Source organism: Alligator mississippiensis, chromosome 2, assembly GCF_030867095.1.
Source record: "Alligator mississippiensis isolate rAllMis1 chromosome 2, rAllMis1, whole genome shotgun sequence".
Classification (NCBI taxonomy): domain Eukaryota; kingdom Metazoa; phylum Chordata; order Crocodylia; family Alligatoridae; genus Alligator; species Alligator mississippiensis.
Genome location: NC_081825.1, coordinates 56,302,905 through 56,324,094, shown reverse-complemented (window position 1 = coordinate 56,324,094; position 21,190 = coordinate 56,302,905). Strand labels below are relative to the sequence as shown.

The window sequence follows — 21,190 nt, the reverse complement described above, 5'->3', positions numbered from 1 at the left end:
TTAACCTGGTCTAAGATTGTTATATTGACTACCAACCCTCAGCTGATTGACATATGGTCCTCCTAATGTGTTGCAGACTAATTTCTGCAGTATTGGAGCTGATATTATTTTCTCTTTTTGATATTCTGTTTATATATCAATTTAAGGAATTAAAGTTTTCTTTGCATAAAGACACTTCCATTCAGATAATATCATAGTCAAAATCTTTCTGTCAAAATGTTTTTATTGAAAAAACAGACTCTTTGCTAAATAGATTTTTGTTTATTGATCATTTCTGAAGAGTGCAAAATATTCACATGTAACCAAAATCTGAAAACTCAAAAAAGGAAAACTCCAGTGAAAACACATTTTCATTTGTATCAACTTTAATTTTTTTTCAGTCCAAAACACATTTCGTATTAAATTTTCCCTCATTTTTAAGTAAGACCATTACTAATAGATTTACAGATATTCAGTCTCTCTGAAATACTGTTATTTTAGTGATTTTTATTATTCATCAAATTATGTTTGCCGAGCTGTAGCTGTGGATCATGAACTATATTCCATATATACTAACTGCCTGTTCTTAATGCAACTCTTATTTTTAGAAGCTTGTCACACTTTTTCATTACTCTCTTCTAAATTGTCATGACTGAATCAAATATATAGGGAGGATGAAGAAGGCACCGGGAAACGTGGGGCCCCTGCAAGATATGCTGGGCAGTTGGTGGTTGCGCCAGAGAAGAAAGCAGACCTCTTTAACAAATTCTTCACCTCCGTTTTCTTGTGCAGGGACTGGGACTCCCCCACCGTGATTCAAGATGGACTCGAGGGGAACGCCTCCAGACCTAAGGTTGAGGAGGACCAGGTTAGAGTGCTTCTGGAGGGGCTGGACGTGTTCAAATCAGCAGGTTCAGATACTCACCACCCCAGGGTGTTGAGGGAGCTAGCAGGGGTTATTGCAGGGCCCTTGGCATGGCTTTACGAGCGCTCATGGTGCTCGGGACAGGTGCCAGATGATTGGAAGATAGCCAATGTGGTCCCCATCTTTAAAAAAGGGAGGAGGGAGGACCCAGGCAACTATAGGCCCGTCAGTCTTACCTCAATCCTGGGGAAACTTTTTGAGAAGATTATCATGGAGCACATCTGTGATGAGCCGGCATCGGGGATTGCTCAAGGGCAACCAGCACGGTTTCATTAGGGGCAGGTCATGTCAGACCAACCTGATTGCCTTTTATGATCAGGTCACAAAAGCATTGGATGCAGGTGTTGCCGTGGATGTAGTCTTTCTGGACTTCAGCAAGGCCTTTGACACTGTTGACCACCCCATCCTCATTAAAAAAACTAGGCGACTGTGGCATTGATGCCTACACAGTCAGATGGATTGCAAATTGGCTGAAGGGTCGTACTCAGAGGGTGGTGGTGGATGGGTCATATTCGACCTGGGGGGAAGTGGGCAGCGGAGTCCCCCAGGGCTCAGTCCTTGGGCCCGCACTGTTCAATTTCTTTATCAGCGATATGGACGACGGGGTGAAAAGCAACCTGTTCAAATTTGCTGATGATACCAAAATTTGGGATGAGGTGGGCACGTTGGCAGGGAGGGAAAGACTGCAGCAAGACTTGGATAGGTTGCAGGGGTGGGCTAACAAAAACAGGATGCGTTTCAATACGGACAAGTGCAGGGTGTTGCACTTGGGCAGTAGTAACCAGCAGCACACTTATAAGATGGGAAACTCCCTTCTTGAGAGCACAGAGGCTGAAAGGGATCTTGGAGTCATTATTGACTCCAAGATGAACATGGGCTGACAATGCGAGGTCACGGTCGGCAGGGCCAACCAGACCCTATCGTGCATCCACAGGTGCATCTCAAGAAGGGCCAAGGTGATCCTCCCTCTCTATGTGACACTGGTCAGGCCACAGCTGGAGTACTGTGTCCAGTTCTGGGCACCCCACTTCAAGAGGGATGTGGACAACATTGAGAGGGTCCAGAGGAGGGCCACCCGCATGATCCGGGGACAGCAGGGCAGACCCTACAATGAGAGTCTACGGGATCTGAACCTGTTTAGCCTTCACAAGAGAAGGCTGAGGGGGGACCTGGTGACCATCTATAAACTCACTAGGGGGGACCAGAACGGTTTGGGGGAGACCTTGTTTCCCCTAGCGCTCCCCGGGATAACAAGGAATAACAGCCACAAGTTGTTGGAGAATAGGTTTAGATTAGACATCCGTAAGAACTACTTCACAGTCAGGGCGGCTAGGATCTGGAACCAACTTCCAAGGGAAGTGGTGCTGGCTCCTACCCTGGGGGTCTTTAAGAAGTGGTTTGATGCCTATCTGGCTGGGGTCATTTGAGCCCAGTTTTCCTCCTGCCCAGGGCAGGGGGTCAGACTTGAAGATCTACAAGGTCCCTTCCGACCCTACTTCTATGATTCTATGAATAGATGACCAATGGCCTGTTTCAGTGCCTACAGAAGCCAAAATGAGTCATTTTAATATTTAATGGATGAAAATTATGCTCCATACGAGCACCATGTATTGACCTTTCCTTTAGTTACACTGCAATTTCATTTTGATGAGTCAAAGAAGAATTTGTTAGAATTCCTTTCTGCTTAGGATCTGGGCTTATAATGTGCTTTGCTGTCTGGTAATGAGAGCTGATGGAAATACTTAATATCCATTTTGAATGCAGTAGCTTAGTTCTGACAATGCTTTTGATTTTGTCTGATATTTGTCTATTCAATGTTGTAGACATACAAACCTATGAGCTTTGTATCTGCAAAGAGGTTTGATGGTTCCTTGTTACTCTTTCATTCCTATTCTTTGCCTGAGCTCACTTTACAAATGAATAAGGCATTATCACAGGGGAATACTGATATCTATGTTAAATGTGATATCTGCTGAAAATTTCAATGAACACTGCAACCTTTATAGAACTAGTTTTCAGGTGATTGTGGATATTCTGGAGGAAGTGGCAAGAGTGCAAAAGCCTAGAAGATTGATGCATGTAGTAAATATACAATTAGACAAGTGAGGTTATTTAAACTGAGAAAAAGATTCTGATCTTGGAACTCATCAAATGAAATTACTATTTCCTGAGTCATGGAAAATTAACTAAGGATTAGTTACTCTCTAAGGCATCTGTTTCTGGGAAATTCCATCAGCTTTCATGTATTTTCACTATTACCAGTTGTTAATTAAGATAATATTTTTCTAAAATTATCTTTAAAAGTCCTTTCAACTGTCCAAGAATGCTGATACAATTTTAAAAGCAATATACACTAGACACAAACACTTTTACATTCCAGCCTTAGTTTGGTCAGAGATCTTTTTGACTCTTTTCTTCGTTTCAATACCTTATTCTAGACAGACAATATAGGATTCTTGTCAGACAATATACAATTCAGCAAAAATATATTGTTAAAATATGTTAGGATTATCTTTTTAGTTGGGCAGGCTGTCTAGTCGTATGGCATTCTATTATTCTCCTTGGCTGGTATTTTCAGAAGCATTTGCTACTTTTGTATACCTCAATTTCAGGATGCTCCTCCTGAGATATCATGTGTCTGACATTCAGGGATGATAAGGGCCCAAATCTCCAACTGAAAGCAATGGGAGTGATGAGTCATGAACATCACTCAGCAGTCTCAAAAATTAGCAAAAACTTCTGAGCATCTCACTGCATATTAATTGTTGACTGGATATAAATGATAGAACCTTACAATGTTAATGCAAAGCAAAGACAGCTGTAAGGTTGTTTTGGATACTCTCTAATGTTCTTCTTGCCATTCACATCTCTGTACCTTAAATTATTCAGCACTAACATGTGGATAGTAATAATCTCATTAATCTTGCAAGACTTTTTATGAGATTTAGTTAATCTCTGTAAAGAGCTATAGTTATTAAAATATGTAAATATAAAATGTTACACACAAATATTAAAACAATTAAGTCCAACTAACTGTATGTGGGAGGAGATGAGCATATTGTATTTCTTTTCCACAGTTCACAAGTTTCTTAAGTATTTGCAAGGACTACTTAATGGTGTGTCTGGAGAATTAGAACAATTATTATTGGTGAGTATTTCATATGAGTCATTTAAAGCCAACATAGTAAAGTTTAAAGAACTGTTTAAGGCCCCAAATAGGTATATCATCATTATAAACGGGATGGAAATCCAAATACTGGAACCATGCAACTAATCCATGATTTCAAGAGTCAATAACTGTGGAGCTAATTCCAGATGTTTAGGTTGCCACAGACATGTTTTTATATGTCCCTGATGGGAAGATGTGGCTTTTCCCCCCCATCTTGCTATACCTTTTACCAATGAAAAACTAGCTTATTGCAACAAATTCTAGATGGAGCTGTGTTCTGAGACCACTTGGACACTGAAATTAGGGTTGAATGGATCTGTGGTGCTTTGGTCTCTTTGTGAAGTGGTGCTTCACCAAAGAGACCATGTCATACCAGTCCTTTGTACTTGGCACAGTCTTAGCTGCACAATCTTATTAGATTCCATACCTCTAAATGTTTTGGGACCTGGTTACCTGAGAAATCTCTGTGTGATATTACTTGCAGGTGCAATTAATGACAAACTAACATCTCTTCAATTTAAGGAAGAGAAGGTTGAATAGAAACTACTTGTAAGCTTCAACAAGTGGAAAGCTGGCAAAATCAGTACATTGGGAATGAAGTGGAGTGGGCATGTGGAGTAGGCTGAGGTGATCTTCTCCAGGAAGTCCCAGCTGGCATATTGCCTTGGGAGGTTTTACCTGAAGGACTTATGGCATCTATAGTAGGCATGGCAAGGGATATTACTCCTGTATGTTTTTTTTCTTTAAATCAAGCAAACACTACAAACACTCACTTATAACCATTTGTTTGAATGTTTAAATTTATTAATTTGGATGGTGATTGTACCCTTTTTATATTTGATTTCTGTAAAGGTACCATAAGTTTACTCACAACAGTGAATTATAAAAAGGTTATTTTGCAAAATATTTACAGAGATTTGTAATGAGTGTTCAGAGGGAAAAATGTGATGCTGAAGGTAATACTCAACCTGTCAGCAAACAGAAATGTATCATGTGACCAGGTCACGTGGTCCAGTGATCTATTTGAAAATTTATAACTGAAGTAACTGAATATAGAACTCAAGCTTGCAACAAACAGTTTGCAAGAAATATGTGGTCTCATATTTGACAGGCTGTGTTAATAATAAGTTAGTAGAAATGGCCACCTGACTGTGGATAAGCCACAAACAGGAAACATAAGCCACAAACAGGAAACATAAGGAATTAATTTTCTCAGTAAGAGCCCACCCAATTCTGGCACTCTTTGTTGAGTATCATTTGAAATGGAGAATACACACAAAAGTTATGGATGACATCAAGCCTGGGATGCCTTACTAGTACTTCTAAGGGGAAAAAAACAGAATAATCAAAATAATCTTGACACATTGAAGAAGTGTTCTGAAATAACATAATTTGTAAACAGAAACAAAAAGTACACTTAGAAAAGATAAATTCACAAATACAGATGCAAAATGGGGAATATCTGGCTAGGCAGCAGTATAGCAGGAAACAATCTTGGTTATAATGGATTGTAAACTAAATATGAGTCAGCAATGGGGCACTGTTTAAAAACAGGTGAATCTCATTCTGGGAGAGATTTACAGGAGTGTTGTATATAAGACACAGGAAATAACTAATCTTCTTTACTTGGTGCTAAGGAGGCCTCAGCTGGAATGCTGTGTCCCATTTAACACACCACAATTTAAAAATAATAGCATCCAGGGGAGAGGTCCATGAATGTTAAGGAGTTCAGAAAACATAAGGAATATTTGACAACATTTGGATTTACTTTTTTGAGAGGGGAATACATCCTTAAATACAGAAAAGTTGTTATAAATTAGTGATCAGATGTTCTCTATAGCGTTTGCTAGGCCAGTAGGGGGCGCTCCTGCGCTGAGCCACTCACTTCACTGTGCCTCCCTTGGGGTGCCTATGTATGGCCAACCCCATTCCTGGAGCACATCCGCAAGCCTGGCGTACTGTTACCACCACCCAGACTCCAGTCTTTGTCTAGGCCCTGTACTGCCTGGAATACACAGGCCCTGTAGACCTTGGGATCTTGGAGTGTTTCTATTATCCTGAAGCATAGAAAGTAGCCTTCCTTAGTTAGCTGAGTGAAGGGAGCAAAAAAAACCATGCCCAAACTCTCTCAAGCATGTACCACAAGGCTGGCCAACGGATAGCTTTATTGGTTAGAGAGGGCAGGCTTGGGGATAGGTACAAGTCAGAGAAGTATCAAAAAAACCCCCACAGAGAAAACAGAAATGGCTTAGTAGCCCTTTGATACATTTCTAGATCACTTCATCCTACATTACTAGCTAAAACTCAGGTAAGTTACTCACAAGTATCATCCAGAGGCTGATTGAAGATGTGCCTCTGGAGGCAGGCACATCTTTGTGTGTGTGAGTTCCAAGATGTCTCTCCATCCCCCCAAGATGGAGACACCCTTAAATAACCTTTCTGACCTCATCCTTCGGGCCCAAACATAAACCAGTATCCTCAGACCATGGCTGATGCTGGTTGGTTAGTTTAAAAAATGTCATCACCCTCAGGTGCAAGTTTAAGGTTACACAGGACAGAGGATGAACAAGTCCCTCCCCCCCCCCCTCAGGAATGTACAACCCTGTTACCTAGGAGACCAGGTACATCCAGCAGCTAGATTTTGTAACCAGAGTGGTGGGGGGTGGGGTTTGGGGCTGTAGCCCTACATCAGTGAGACAGGCAGGCAGAGAGGTTGATTCTTCCACAGTAGCTACTAAGGGAAGAACAAGAAGAAATCAGCTTAAATTTGTAGAAAAGAATATCTTAGTTAAATATTAGGAACAACTTTCATTAGAGTTGTTTAAAGTGTGGGACAGACTATCTACAGGAGAGGATCCAGGATTTTGCAAAGGTGGGTGTAGGAACAGTGACTGGGGCTTCACCCTCCATTCCCAGCCTCCTTATGCTCTCCAAAGCAGGGTGGGCAGACTGTATCAGAGGAGCAGAAGTCAGGGGCTATTTAAAGTCCTCAAAGCAGGTAAAATTTTCACACTCCCCCCTCTGCTCAGAGGCAAGTCCCTCTCCTTCTCCCCTCCTGCTGCTGCCACTGTCTTGTGGGTGAGGAGCACTCCAGAGCTGCTACTGCCCACTCCAGCTGGGCTGAATGGGAGCCAGGCTCAGCCTGGGACAGCAGTAACAGCAGGAGGGCTTTCCACTCCCCATGCCTGATCCCCGGCTAGCAGGGAACACCCGGGTGGGTGGTGGGGTGGACCAGGCCAGGAGAGGGAACTCACTCACTACTGCTGCTGCCATCCTGGGCGGAGCCCAGACCCTGTGCAGTCCAGTTGGAGCAGGCAGGAGTGGCTTTTGAGCTCCCCTTACCCACAGATCAGTGGGATGGCAGCAGCAGTGGGTGAGGGAGTAGACATGCCTCTGAGCATGGAGAAGCAGGGACAGGGTGAATTTGTACCTGCATGAGGGATTTAAGAAGTCCCCAAGTGCTGTTCCTGTAGTGAGGGCAGAAAGGAGGGTGTGGCTATGCCACTGAACATCCTCTGGATTGGCCCCTAACTAGCCATGGCTTACTGTGATATTTTCTATATTGGTGCCTTTTAAGATGGTCAGAAATGTTTTAAATATACTTAATCATCCTTCATAGCAAAGGGCTGATCTAGATCATTTCTTGTGATCGAAGGTCTATATTTTACATTGTTCTATGATTCTACAGATGACAGGCTCCAAAACTGAGAAACACATACTCAGTGGAAACCTTTTCAAGTAAGAATGCTCAACCATATTTGTGAGATTATATGAATGTGTTAATTCTGTACATGTGAATCTAAAGTTACTTTCTGTTAAATCTGCTAATGCCAATGCAGGTATGGTTTTACTTTGTTTCCAATATCTTCTGTACCCACCAGTTTAGCAGTCTTTTCTCTCTCATGTGTGGGCTGGAGTCATTTATTTATGAAGGCTCTGGGACAAACATAAAAATACTGCATGTTGGGAGACACACCATAGGAGATGTTTTCTCAAACAAGTTGGATTGGTATTGGTCTATAGCAGGGATTGGCAACCTATAGCCCATGGACTGATTACAGCTTGTGGAGCCTTTCTAACTTAGGGACTTGGGAATTTGGTGGCATTTGGTGGTGGAGGGCTTTGGCAGCAATTACTGGTACTTTCAGCAACAGGTACTTTCCTCATACCACCACTGGAAGAAGCAGTGGTGGTGGTTGGGTCTCTGACCTCTGATCTAAACTGGGTCCAGCCTGCAGCCCTAAAAGGTTGCTGCCTTCTGTTATGCAGCAAGGATGAATGTGCAAAGAAATTTTGTTACTAATGCAAGATTACAAATGTTTATTGAAATTTACATGACACTGAAAAAAGTCCAATGAAGAATAAATTAATATTAAGTCAGATAATGTGTATAAAAATATATTCCAGCATCAGCACATATGTTCATATAGAAAAATCTCGGCTAGGTTGTGTGGTTAATGAAATATACTTTAATATAACCCATTTACTCTGAGTAGGAAATTTTGTAGGATTTGATGTGTTTACAGTTCGTTCCCAAAACAAAAATAATCTGGATGCCATGGTAAGATTTACAATCAATTAAATAAAATTCTGGTGGTGCGCAAATTATTGGAAGGCCTTGCATCTCCAAATATAATGCAGGTGAGACAGCAGTTGCAACTGATGAAATAGCCTATGTTATAGGCTAACAAAAAAGAACAGTATGTTCAGTAATAGTGAGTAGTAGTAGCAGTGAGAAGTTGATCTAAAAATGTGGTGGATAATAGGACATGACTAAGAAATAATTCTATATACTTAAATAAGAAAAACCCAAGGATGAATAAAAAGTAATTAATAACTCTTGAGGTATGTAACAACTCTGTTTTCTTTGAACTCTTTCTTCTTCCTGTAATATTGTCCCTGAGGAAAACAGGGCAAAAAATTGTAAACAGCTTATTCAGATACAATATCATTTGTCTCTGTAGTTTGCAAGAAAGAGAAATTCAAAATACAAGAGATTATGAAAAGGATATTAACTTATTTTACCATATGCCAACAGCTTTTAAAAAAAGATTGAATTTATTTGATGTGGAGAAGGTGGGCTTATTCTATCATCTGATGAACGATCAAATGGCCTGTGTGAAGCGGCTAGTATTCACTTCAGATTTGGATTCGGCTGATTTGGGGGGCAGTGATTTGATTTGGCGACTTCAATCACTGCCCCGAATCGATTTGGCTGACTTTGACTTGGAGATTCGGCTCCTGCCGAATCCCTGAATCTCCAAATCAGCCAGGCCCATCCCCTGCCCACTCTCCCAGCCCAGCAATAGCTACCTTGCCCGCCTCAGCTAGCAGCACCTTGAAAAAAAAGCCCCAACTCACCAGGTGCTGATGGATGAGGGAGTGTGTGTGTGGTGATACCCACTGCCCCACACTGCATGGGGGGCTCTGCATGAGCCCCTTAACCTCCCTGCTCCCTCAGCCCCCTCCATGACTGCCCCGCCCACCATGGTTCTGGCCCTTTAAGAAAAAAATAAACCAAGAAAAAAACCCACACTCACCATTCCTGCTGGTGGGGAGGGGGGTGATCCCTGCTGCCCTCTGCTGTCCTGTGCCATGTGGGGGGCTCTGCATGAGCCCCGTGAAGCCCTGAGGCTGCTGCAGAAGCAGTGAGTCCCAGGGCTTTTCTTGGATTTAATTTTTTCTTAAAGGGCCAGGAGTTGGGTTGGGCAGGGGTTGGGGGGCTCATGGCTGAGCCTCCTATGCAGCATGGGGCAGTGCGGGGAAGTAGGGATCACCACCCCGCCTTGCTGCACCCAGTGAGTGGGGCTTTCTTTTAAAGCACCAGGAGCTGGGGCAGGCAGAGCAGCTGTGGGGTAGGCTGGGTGAGTGGGTGGGGGATGGGGCCTGGTAGGGGTCCCCCCCATGGTCCCCTCCCTCTTCCAAAGATTCAGAGAGCTTTGAATTGATTTGGACCTTTTAATTGGTCCACTGATTTGATTCGGATTCAGCAATTTGGCCACTGAATTGGGCCAAATCTCCTCCAAATCAAATCACCACCCAAAGCTTTGCACAGCCCTAATGAATATGTGACTTAGTTATTAAGGTTGACAGACAGCTATTGATGAAGGCTGAATATACAGCAGGGCAAGTTTTCAAGTCTAGAGATTAGGTTGGCCGATTTCCTCCAGCAGGTTTTAAACTAGACTCATTGGGGGAGGGAGAAGATGAGGACGGAGGGAGCCACAGAACACTGAACCAAGAGCCACCCACAAGAACAGCCCAGCCAAGACAGGCAACAAGCACAAGAAATACCCAGGTAAGAGACAGGGGCCCAGATAGTCCTGGGATTAGGGGGACAGTGCATATACCTCCAGGAGGCCTTAAATGCCTCTACACTAATGCTCGTAGCATGGGGAACAAGCAGGAGGAGCTTGCCTTCCTGCTAGCTAACACTAACCCGGACATAGTGGGGCTCACTGAAACTTAGTGGGATCCAATGCATGACTGGGTGGTTAAGATCAAGGGCTTTAGGCTGTACAGGAGGGACAGAACAGGGAGGAAAGGTGGGGGTGTGTCACTCTATGTCAAAGAGCAATACACATCTTCAACAAACAGCATTGGGTCAGAGGAGGGGCAGACTGAAGTGCTCTGGGTCCGTATACAAGGGGGTCGGGGGGAATGGGACTTAACAGTAGGGGTTTACTACAGGCCACCCAACCAGGGGGAAGAGCTGGACCGGGAATTCTCAGATCAGCTCACAGAGGCAGTTATGTCAAGGGATGTGGTCATCGTGGGTGACCTAAACTACCCAGACATCTGCTGGGAAGAGCAGTCAGCCAGGTCTGACTGCTCACGTAGGTTCCTAGCTGAGTTACAGGACCTCCACCTAACCCAGGAGGTGCACAGTCCCACCAGGGGAAATGCCTTGTTGGACCTGGTCCTGGCCATGGGAGATGACCTGGTGAGTGGAATGCGGGTTCTTGACCACCTGGGCGATAGTGATCATCGCCTACTGGAATTCACCATCCAGTGCAGGTTGTCAAAGGCCTGCAGCAAGGCAACAGCCCTGGACTTCAAGAGGGTGGATTCCAATGAGGTAAGAAGACTAGTTAGGAAGGCACTGAGGTCCCAGAGGGGAGGGGAGCTGGGAGTCCAGGAAGAGTGGTCGTTTCTTAAGGAGGTAATCCTCCAAGCCCAAAGGGTGACAATCCCAGTGTGGATCAAAGGGGGCAAGAGTGCTCAAAAGCTCCCATGGCTCACCAAAAGCATCCAGGAATGTCTCAAAGCCAAAAAGGAGGCGTAGACCCAATGGAAGGGAGGGGCCATTACCAAGGAGGATTATACCTCCATTGCTCAGGACTGTAGGGGGGCTGTTAGGAAGGCTAAGGCAAAGATGGAACTGGGACTAGCATCCCGGATCAATGATAACAAGAAGTCCTTTTTTTAAATACATAGCGGGTAAAAAGAAGGTACCGGATAATGTAGGGCCTCTGCAGGATATGCTAGGAAATCTAGTGGTCACACCAGATGACACAGCTAACTTCTTTAACCATTTCTTTGCCTCCATCTTTTTGAGCAGGGACCAGGGCATCCTCCCCACCGGGATCCCTGACAGACCCAGGGGAGGCGCTGCCAGGCCCAGGGTCAATGAGGACCTAGTCAGGGAACTTCTGGTGGGACTAGACATGTTTAAATCAGCTGGTCCTGACGATCTCCACCCCAGAGTGCTGAGGGAATTAGCAGAGGTCATTGCGGGACCATTTGCACAGCTTTATGAGCATTCATGGTGCTTTAGCAAGGTGCCGGAGGACTGGAAAAGGGCCAGTGTGGTCCCCATTTTCAAAAAAGGGAGGAAGGAGGACCCAGGAAACTACAGGCCTGTTAGTCTTACCTCAGTCCTGGGGAAGCTGTTTGAGAAAATTATCCAGGAGCACATCTGCAGGGGACCAGCAGGGGAGATCATGCTTAGGGGCAACCAACATGGGTTCATTCGAGGCAGGTCCTGTCAGACCAACCTGGTGGCCTTCTACAACCAGGTCACAAAATCCTTGGACACAGGTGTCACGGTGGACGTAGTCTTTCTGGACTTTAGGAAGGCCTTCGACATTGTCTCTCACCCTGTTCTCATTAAGAAATTAGGTGACTGTGGCATTGATGCCTAGACAGTCAAATGGATCACAAATTGGCTGGAGGGCCGCACCCAGAGAGTGGTGGTAGACGTGTCATTTTCGACCTGGAGGGATGTGGGCAGTGGGGTACCCCAGGGCTTGGTCTTCGGGCTCCCACTGTTCAATATCTTCATCAGCGACTTGGATGAGGGGGTGGAAAGCACCTTGTTCAAGTTCGCAGATGACACTAAGATGTGGGGAGAAGTGAGCACGCTAGAAGAGAGGGACAGGCTACAACTAGATCTCGACAGGTTACAGAGGTGGGCAGATGAGAATAGGATGGGTTTCATTATGGGCAAGTGCTTGCATATGGGGAGGAAGAACCAGCAGCATACCTACAGGCTGGGGAACTCCCTTCTTGTCAGCACAGAGGCAGAGAGGGAACTTGGAATCACTATTGGTTCCAAGATGAACATGGGCCACCAATGTGGGGACGCAGTCAGGAAGGCTAACCACACCTTGTCATGCATCCACAGATGCATCACGAGCAGGTCCAAGGAGGTGATCCTCCCCCTCTATGCAACATTGGTCAGGTCCCAGTTGGAGTACTGCGTCCAGTTCTGGGCACCGCACTTCAGGAGGGATGTGGACAGCATCAAGAGGGTCCAGAGGAGGGCCACTCACATGATCAGGGGGCAGCAAGGCAGACCCTACGAGTGGAGGCTACGGGACCTGAGAAGGCTGAGAGGGGATCTGGTGGCTGTCTACAAACTAGCCAAGGGGACGAGCAGGCTATGGGAGAGTCCCTGTTCCCCCCAGCACTACTGGGAGTAATGAGGAATAACGGCCATAGGTTGACTGAGAGTAGATTCAGGCTAGCTATCAGGAGGCACTACTTCATAGTCAGGGCAGCTAGGATCTGGAACCAACTTGCAAGGGAAGTGGTGCTCACTCCTACCCTGGGGGTCTTCAAAAGGAAACTAGATAATCACCTGGCTGGGACTGTTTGACCCCAGCTTTCTTTCTTTCCTGCCCATGGCAGGGGGTTGGACTTGATGATCTGCTCAGGTCCCTTCCGACCCTACAACTATGACATTTGGATTTATCTATGAAAGTTTTCATGGAGGGTTAAGGTTTAGGTAAGAGCTGATGTATATGGCTTGTTTTATTGTTAAATATCTTCTTGGTTTCTGTAAGTCTTTAGGTTTCTGCTTTTATGAAATTGTTTTATATACTCTTTGCCAGAGGAACCCAGAGGGGTATTACTTGTAGGTACCAAATATAGTTGATCTTGGTGAATTATTACAGTAGGAAGAAGGGGTGCTGTCAAGTGTCCAAGTGGCAGAATCATGGGAATGTGCCTGGTAAGAGATGCAATCATGAGAGATCATAAAGTCACCAAAGTATAGTATAGTTAGTGAAATCAAGAGTATTATTTCACTGGAAGTGTCTACATGTGCAATTAATGTGGAGCAGTAAACTCCAGAGCTTATTGCTTCTGGGCATGTTGTTTGGACATTTATTCATGCTCCAGAGTTTATTCGTGCACCCAGTCAGAGCAGTCCAGGCTGACAGGGGACCCAGGAGGTCAGCCCGCCAGCCTAGGCTTGCTCTGACCAGGCTCCATGTGCTGCAGGGGGGCTGACTGGGGCACAGGGTACCTCAGTGGAAGGACTTGCAATGGTAGCAAAATCTTCTATAATAGGAGGCCAAACCCAAGAAGCTGTGTAGTTCTGTTACATTTCAAGGTACTGGCCAGGCCTTAACAGCCTCCCCCTTGTCTGGATCTGGGCCTATTTCTTCTGTGGAGGGGGATAGGTCCAGAGCACGTCCTGAAAAGTTCACTTCATTAAAGCTGGCTTCCTTCGGCCTCTGAAACACTGTTTTCAGTTTCTGCAAGCGCTCCCAAAAGGTTCAGCCTATCACAGTGATATCACACCAGGCAGGATGCCCCTTGCAAATCTTCTAACACAATATTCATTAGTCTCTGAAATGTACTGGGAGATTTACATAAACCAAAAGGCATAACATTAAACCTGAAAAGTCCCTTCTTAGTGCAGAAAGCTATCTTAGCTCTGTCCTCTGTGTGCATGTAACAGGAAGACAAAGGCTTCTGTTACTAAATAGGGGACTGCAGGTGGCAAAAACATGTTACAGTAAGAGAGCAGGACAAGCCACCCATTGTGCCCCTGTGCTGAGAAAATGGTGGTGGTATGCTTTGAACTAAAACATGTTCAATGCAGTTTGGTTCAAAGGGCATTGCTGCCATTTTCTGAGCACGGAGGTGTGCTGCGTCACTGATACATATAGCATGCAGGTGCTTTTAATTAGTACGGATTGCTAATTAAACGTGCCCAGCACTGCATCAGGAGCACATGGAAAAATGCCCAAAGAGACAGCTGTGCCAGAGTGAGAGGATCACCTAACTAGAAGGGACCCTGGTCCGAGGCACATAAGAACCCTGTATTTTGAGCAGGAAGGCAGTCGGGGGAAGGGAGGAGAAAGGGGGAGCGAGGAAGGGGTGCTGGGCCGCGGCTCCAGAGGGAACTGAGCTTCCAGGGGGAGAGGAGCAGCTTGGGAGACCCTGACCAGCACCGAATGGCCTTGAGACAGAGAACCCTTAGAGCCCCAGGGCTAAGGGCTGCTCTGATGTCTATTTACCCTGGGAGTGGGGGCGAGGCTTTTGTTCAAGTGATAGCATGCCTTTTTCTTCTTTAAAGATTGTTTGCCAAGAACAGGGAGGCTTTGTTAAAGTAATATCTTTCCTTTATGTTATAGTTAAAACCAGTGGACTGAGTGTGGCTATAAGGGGTGACAAGGAGACCACAGGAGTGCCTGAGTGACATGTGAGGTCTTGACCCCCCTCCCTGCAAGGGGCAGAGGTACAAGAGACAGGCCGGAGGAAACCAGGGGGGCCAAAGTTGATAAATGGAGAGTTTTCTAACCAGGGGAACTTAGCTAAGGCTTATTTGTTTGTTTATATCTCTAAACACAGAACCTCATAGCATGGATATTCAGCTGCAAGCATAACATTATGAGAACAAATCATTGACTGATCAGTGATCCTGAGAACAGGAAACTGTTACCTAGCAACTTCATAAAGTAGGCTCTTACAACCGCATCCTATCATAGGTGTTATATGACCAACACAAATGGTTTCCTTTGCAGGTCTTCCTAGGAAATATGTGTTCCTAGAATTCATACTCTTCCAGAGAGCTCCATAGGCATTTGAAACTTTAGTGTTATAAGTTTTTCCATATGCCATTTGCTGATATATGTACTGCAGCATAATATTAAGTGAGTCAGATTATTATATGCTAAGAAGTCCATTCTGAACCTTGCATAATATTCTTAATTGCTCTCCATTCTCTCTGTTGCTGGCAGATGGAGTGTGGCAGCTCATGCTGCAATATGTATTAATAAGTAGGTTTTCTTTTTAATTTGATGATGTATGCTTCATGCCAGACTTCCCTTTTTAAATTCTAGCATAGTACAAGCGGTTCATGAGGCAATATTTCCTTTTTGCATCTAGAAGCTGACAGGCATTACATTTTTAAACAGTATGTTATTAAAGTAAACCTATACTTTTAATTAGAATAAGCTTATGTCTGACCATGAATCTTTCTGTTAGCAAAAGCACTGATTTCAGTTCAGTGTGAATTACACGGTTATATTATTCCTGACCTAAATTTTTATGAAAAACTGCTGTTATTTGTGAAAGGGTAAGCAAATTCCCAAATTTCATACATTTTATCAGAAATTATTCATCCATGTTTTTGTGTATGTGAGGATATTTATTTTGGTTTGTTTTAATTCTTTTTGGAATTATTTTAATATCCAATCATGGAAGAGAAACAATAAGTAACCTGAGAGTTAGGGTCTTGTTACACATTAATTTTAGGCAGCTCCTGGACCCATTTAACTCCTGGGTTGTCGACACATGAACACCTGAAACTAGTTTTAGGCACACTTTCGGCAGCTTAGAATTATGCCATCCCAGGGCAGGTTTATCTCTGATCCATCTTACCCAGCTCATGTTCCATTAATGTGTGACCACTTCCCATGGATGAGTTGCCCAAGTTGCAGTACTTCAGCATCCCAAGATGTAGTATTCCCTTCCCCACCTTCTTGTTCTGTGTGAACAAAATTTCTACCCACTGAACTCTACTGCTCAGGGGTAACTCTGGTACCAAGCTAACTCAATCTCCTGCCCCTGGGGGTGGGACCTTCCCACCCTCAGGGGTGCAACCCCATGCAAACAGTGCAGAAAGCACATGCCAATTAACCCGGTTGCAGGACATGGACAGGTCTGGGAGTGGGGTCTAGGGGGCTTGGTGGGGCTTCAGTGGCTGGCTAACCCATCCCCTATCCCCATTTCCTTTCCACCTCCCATTTCATTACTCACTCCATTAACTGTCCACCTCCTGCCTTCATGTTCCTACCACCCCAAACAAACTCTCCCCCCCTTCCCCACCCCACCTGCCACCTAGAGTAGGGATAGAAATCTCTCCTGGCTCACCAACTCTCTAGTGGCACCTTACAGCTATAGCTCCTACTCCTCTAGTGGCAAGTCACAGCTGTGCAGGTCTGGGACAGTCAGAAAACTCCAAATTCAAGTTAGCACTAACACCAATCAACATTTGAGCAGCTCAAAGTGCAACATGTAACAAGGCCCTCAGGTATCTTTCAGTGCAACACAACTAGTAAATAAGATGAACTGTATTTGAATATTTCATCATCTGGAAATCATTTGTCCCAAATAATGAATAGATAAAGCTTTGGAAGAAAATCAGAATTGGTTTCTGAAAGTTTTGTTAATGAAGGTCTGGCTTATCTTTCCCACACTAAAATGTCTCGATAATGGAGCCAAGGGTGTTGGCTAATCAGAAAGGATTTCCATACATTGTTTCCTTACTGTTATTATTCTGAGAGCAGATGGAGTTTGCACCTCAGGTCTCATGTAATTAACCAAAACCTACGGATTCAAAGTTTTGTTTGAACTTTTTTTTAGAAGAGGCATGATTGGAACTGAAGGTGAGTCTGAGCTATCATATCAAGAGTCATCAGCAACCTCTTATTGTCTAACCCAGAAAAGGAGTAGCTATTCTTGTTACAGAGATGACTAGTAAGCAGTTAGTAGAGAGCCTCAGGCTGCATTAATTCTCCATTAGGTTTTAGGCAGGACATAGAGGCAGGGAGAGTGGATGGGTGGGAGAGTGGAAGACCGTGTAACCCCCTTCTATTCTGCATATTACTTCCTCTGGTGGCATTATAAAACCTTGTGGAAGTGGCTTCTTTGGAGCAGGGAGGAGAAAATGTTTCTTATATCCTAACAATTCAGATATTGCATGATGTAAGATCTTTGGACATTATTTTTGTTTGTAGTCTGTTTTGGGGTAGAACCACTGCTCCTTACACTGGTTGATACTCCAGTCTGGTAGTGTGTGGACACATAACTAAAAGGTGGTCCCTGCTCCAATCAATAGGGTAAGACATCAGGTGGATGTAGCAAGCACAAGGTGGGAGTATATCATAACAGTGAGATGATTACAGGCAGCATGATAAGCAGCCATCGCAGCACACCAGTTGCCTAGTAACTGTCAAAGTTTTGTTGGCATCGTGACAAAGAGGTGGCTTTAAGGAGGGATTTGAAATTCAGTGATGTGACACTGCAGATGTTTACAAGGCGCTCTTCCCAGGAATATGGGATGATGTGAGAGAAATTATGAAGATAACAAATAAGCAATGAAGATGTTGGTGGAGCAGAGGCCAGAAGTTACTTTTCAATGAGATGATTTATTCTACCTGATGAGAGGTAGGTTGGGGATTCACAGATTTCATAGACGTTAGGGCTGGAAGGGACCTGAAGATCATCAAGTTCAGCCCCCTGCCCCAGGGGCAGGAAGTCAGATAGGGTCAAAGGATTCCAGCAAGATAAGCATCCAAATGTTTCTTGAATGAGTGCAGAGTAGGTGCCTGCACCACTTCTGGAGGGAGTCTATTCTAGGCCTTGGGGGCTCAGACAATAAAGAAGTTTTTCCTTATGTCTAGCCTAAAAAGGTCATGGAGGACTTTATGACCGCTGGTCCTTGTCATCCCTTGGGGGGCTCTGGTGAACAGGCATTTCCCTAGATCCTGATGCACACCCCCGATGTACTTAGGTTGCCACCAGGTCCCCACTAAGCCTGTGCTTTTCCAGGCTGAAGAGTCCCATGGCTCTCAGACTCTCATCATAAGGCCTATTCTCTTGCCCTTTGATCATGTGCGTGGCTCTCCTCTGGATTCTCTGAAGCTTCTTGACATCCTTCTTGAATTGTGGAGCCCAGAATTGGATAGATTATGAGGACTTTCAAAATGAAAGAGAGCCTTAGAGTTCAATGCATATTTATTAAAAGCAATGCTTCCCTATGACCATAGTTATAACTAATATAATAATATATGAATTATAGTATTGCAATGCAAGATATTTCCATGAAAAATATTAGATTTGTTGATTTATTAAATATTAAGGACCAGATTTTCAAAGGCACCCAGGCATCTGCCTGAAGATGCAGATTGGTACTTGGTGGGTTTTTATGAAACACTTGATATAAGTGTTATAAGAACCTAATGCCAATGAAATTTGAAAATTTGGCCATTAGAGTAAAATCCTAGACCTGGTGAAGTCAGTAGGACTTTGAACACTGACTTCAATGTATTCTGGGTTTCATCTTAACCATGTGGCTGCCGCTGCAGATGATACAGGCTGTTGCCTGTAGAATTTGTAGCATGTTTCTCCTGCTGGAACTTAAACTTGGAGGCTCTTGGTTAGAGGGCCTTGCCCCTTCACTCAGAATCAAACTGATTGCCATATCTAAAACCTCGAAAGTCAGGAAGTAATTTTACTCCATGGTCAGACTAGTATGGACTATGGGATTTTCTGCCTTCCTCTGTAGCATGGGTGTCTGGTGCCTCCCGAGTCTGGGGGGGCACCAGATCGCCGATGGCGGGGGGGCGGGGGGAGGGGTCCTCCAGCTGCTGATCACCAAGACAGCGGCAAAGCTGGAAGTGCACTTCCACCAGCACTTCCGGTTTATGGCTGGTGCTTCCAGGTGGTGCATGTGCACCCCCTATGTGTTGTCAGTGCTCTATAATGAGTGTTTTGGATCTCTTCCTTGGATCTCTTGAATGCATTTGAATAACCTTTAAAACAGCTGGACATTGGACACTCTGGTCCCCTGCTTTACTTGTGGCAGATTTGTTAGGGTGTTATGTCTTGTGGTTGTGTCAGAGTTGACTGTGTACATCTGCTAATAAGTTAGACAATGGTATGTATGAGATGATTTGGATAGGGATGATCCTCCCTCAGGTGGGGCATTGGACTAGATGATCTATAGAGTCCCTTCTCTATGATTTTATGATTTGTGCAATAATCTAGAGGTTGATTATTAACTAGTATACATCTTTTTAAAAATAATTTGTTGTAATAATATTTACATATATATAATAAACATTGAACGGTTGTATATTAATAGAATGAGTCTGACATTTCTTATCACAATCTGTTGTTGGCCATTCTGGAACTGTCTCAACTGACATACATTACCATCCCTTGGAAACACAAGAGTAATCTAACACTTTCATGGAGAGAACAGCCAAGGTTCAGCAACACCATAATTGCTGTCAGCTATAATTTTGCTTGTAGAAAAAGTAAATCTAAAATAAAGAACTATCTTCTGAAATACTTGAACAGTGAATTTGGACTTCTAATTGAATAGCTATTTGCTATTCTTTATGTACAATAAGGAAGTCTGTAACAAGTGGGTGTTCCAGGGCTGGTAAGTTGTTGACCCTCACACTTGCCTCTGGGATAACTGCCTGCCTTTCTCATCTGTCACGCCTTGATGATAATGATTAAGAGATGTCAGTCAGGCGGGAAGCTGCCCATTTACTTGCCCTGATGCCAAGGGCCTATACACACAGCTCTGACCACCCCTGTGCCCTGTGCCTCGCAGATGGCATCCATGTTCTTTCAGCGTTGCACACTGGGACCCTTGCTCCAGAATCTCACATGGGACTCTCATATACCGCAGAAGCTTGTAGTCCTAGTGCCTTCTCACTGGGCTCTCTGTTGTTCCTCACATTGGGCCTTACACTTGGCCTTATCCCCTGTCCTATACTGGGCTCACAATCCCTTATCTCTTTGCCTGCAGAGCTTCACCCATAGCTCCCCATAGGCTCAGGGCCCCACCCCCCTGGGCCTCACTCCTGGCTCCAATAGTGCGGCCCCAGATCTTGCTGTGAGTCTGGGCACTGTTGCTGGCCCCTTCACCTGGCCAGGCCCCACTTCAGAACTCATGGTGAGTCTGGGCCCTTGCTTTGTCAGTCCTGGGAGCAGCATAGTGAGGAAGGTAGTACCAGATGGTAGTAAGATCCTCAGGGCTTTTCTTCTGGGCAGGCATGCAGAGGAATGGCTAAGGCAATATGATAGGCAAGTAAGGGAGGTAGTGGAGTGGACAGAGAGTCACATAAGAGAACATTATAAGCATGTCCCTCTCAGCCATGTGTTTGCCATAGAAAAAAATCAGTCCTTCTCACTTGCTCCTGCAGGGATGTGCCAAAAGCAGAAATTAGGCAGAACAGCCTCAAACAGCTTGAAACAGGTCTGAGAACTCTAATGCAGCATTGCTTTTGGGTTCTCTCAAGACTGAGAACCTGAATGTAGCCATGAGGCATGTGTTCAGGCCTCTCTCCATACTTGACAGTCTCTTGCCATATGTTTTACCCAGACAATATAGATTGAACTTATTTGTTGGCAGAAACTGAAGGAGGACCTTTGTAGATGTGCTCTTAGGATTAATGGCAAAACATCAAGGTGAAGGGGAGGGAAGTTTAGGCTTGAGACTCTCTTGGGTATTGTTATACAATTAGTTTTCCCTACACCTACCTTTCTACAAACACAGTTCAGTGACATCCAAGTCAGCTTAGTGTTGCTTTAACAGAACGATCAAGTCAGTGATGATTCTCTTAGTGCTCATATTATTAATG

At 44.5% G+C, this 21,190-nt stretch overlaps 1 protein-coding gene across 1 annotated transcript in view; it reads right to left on the bottom strand.

Annotated features, from left to right (window-relative positions):
• Positions 1-291: 291 nt before the first annotated feature.
• LOC132248544 (gamma-aminobutyric acid receptor subunit beta-1-like) overlaps positions 292-21,190 on the bottom strand; it is a 79,785-nt gene continuing 58,886 nt past the window's right edge. Inside the window, exon 4 of the mRNA XM_059721696.1 lies at positions 292-827. Coding sequence (XP_059577679.1) covers positions 750-827 — 78 coding nt within the window. The 3' untranslated portion in view covers positions 292-749. The remainder of the gene's footprint in view (positions 828-21,190) is intronic.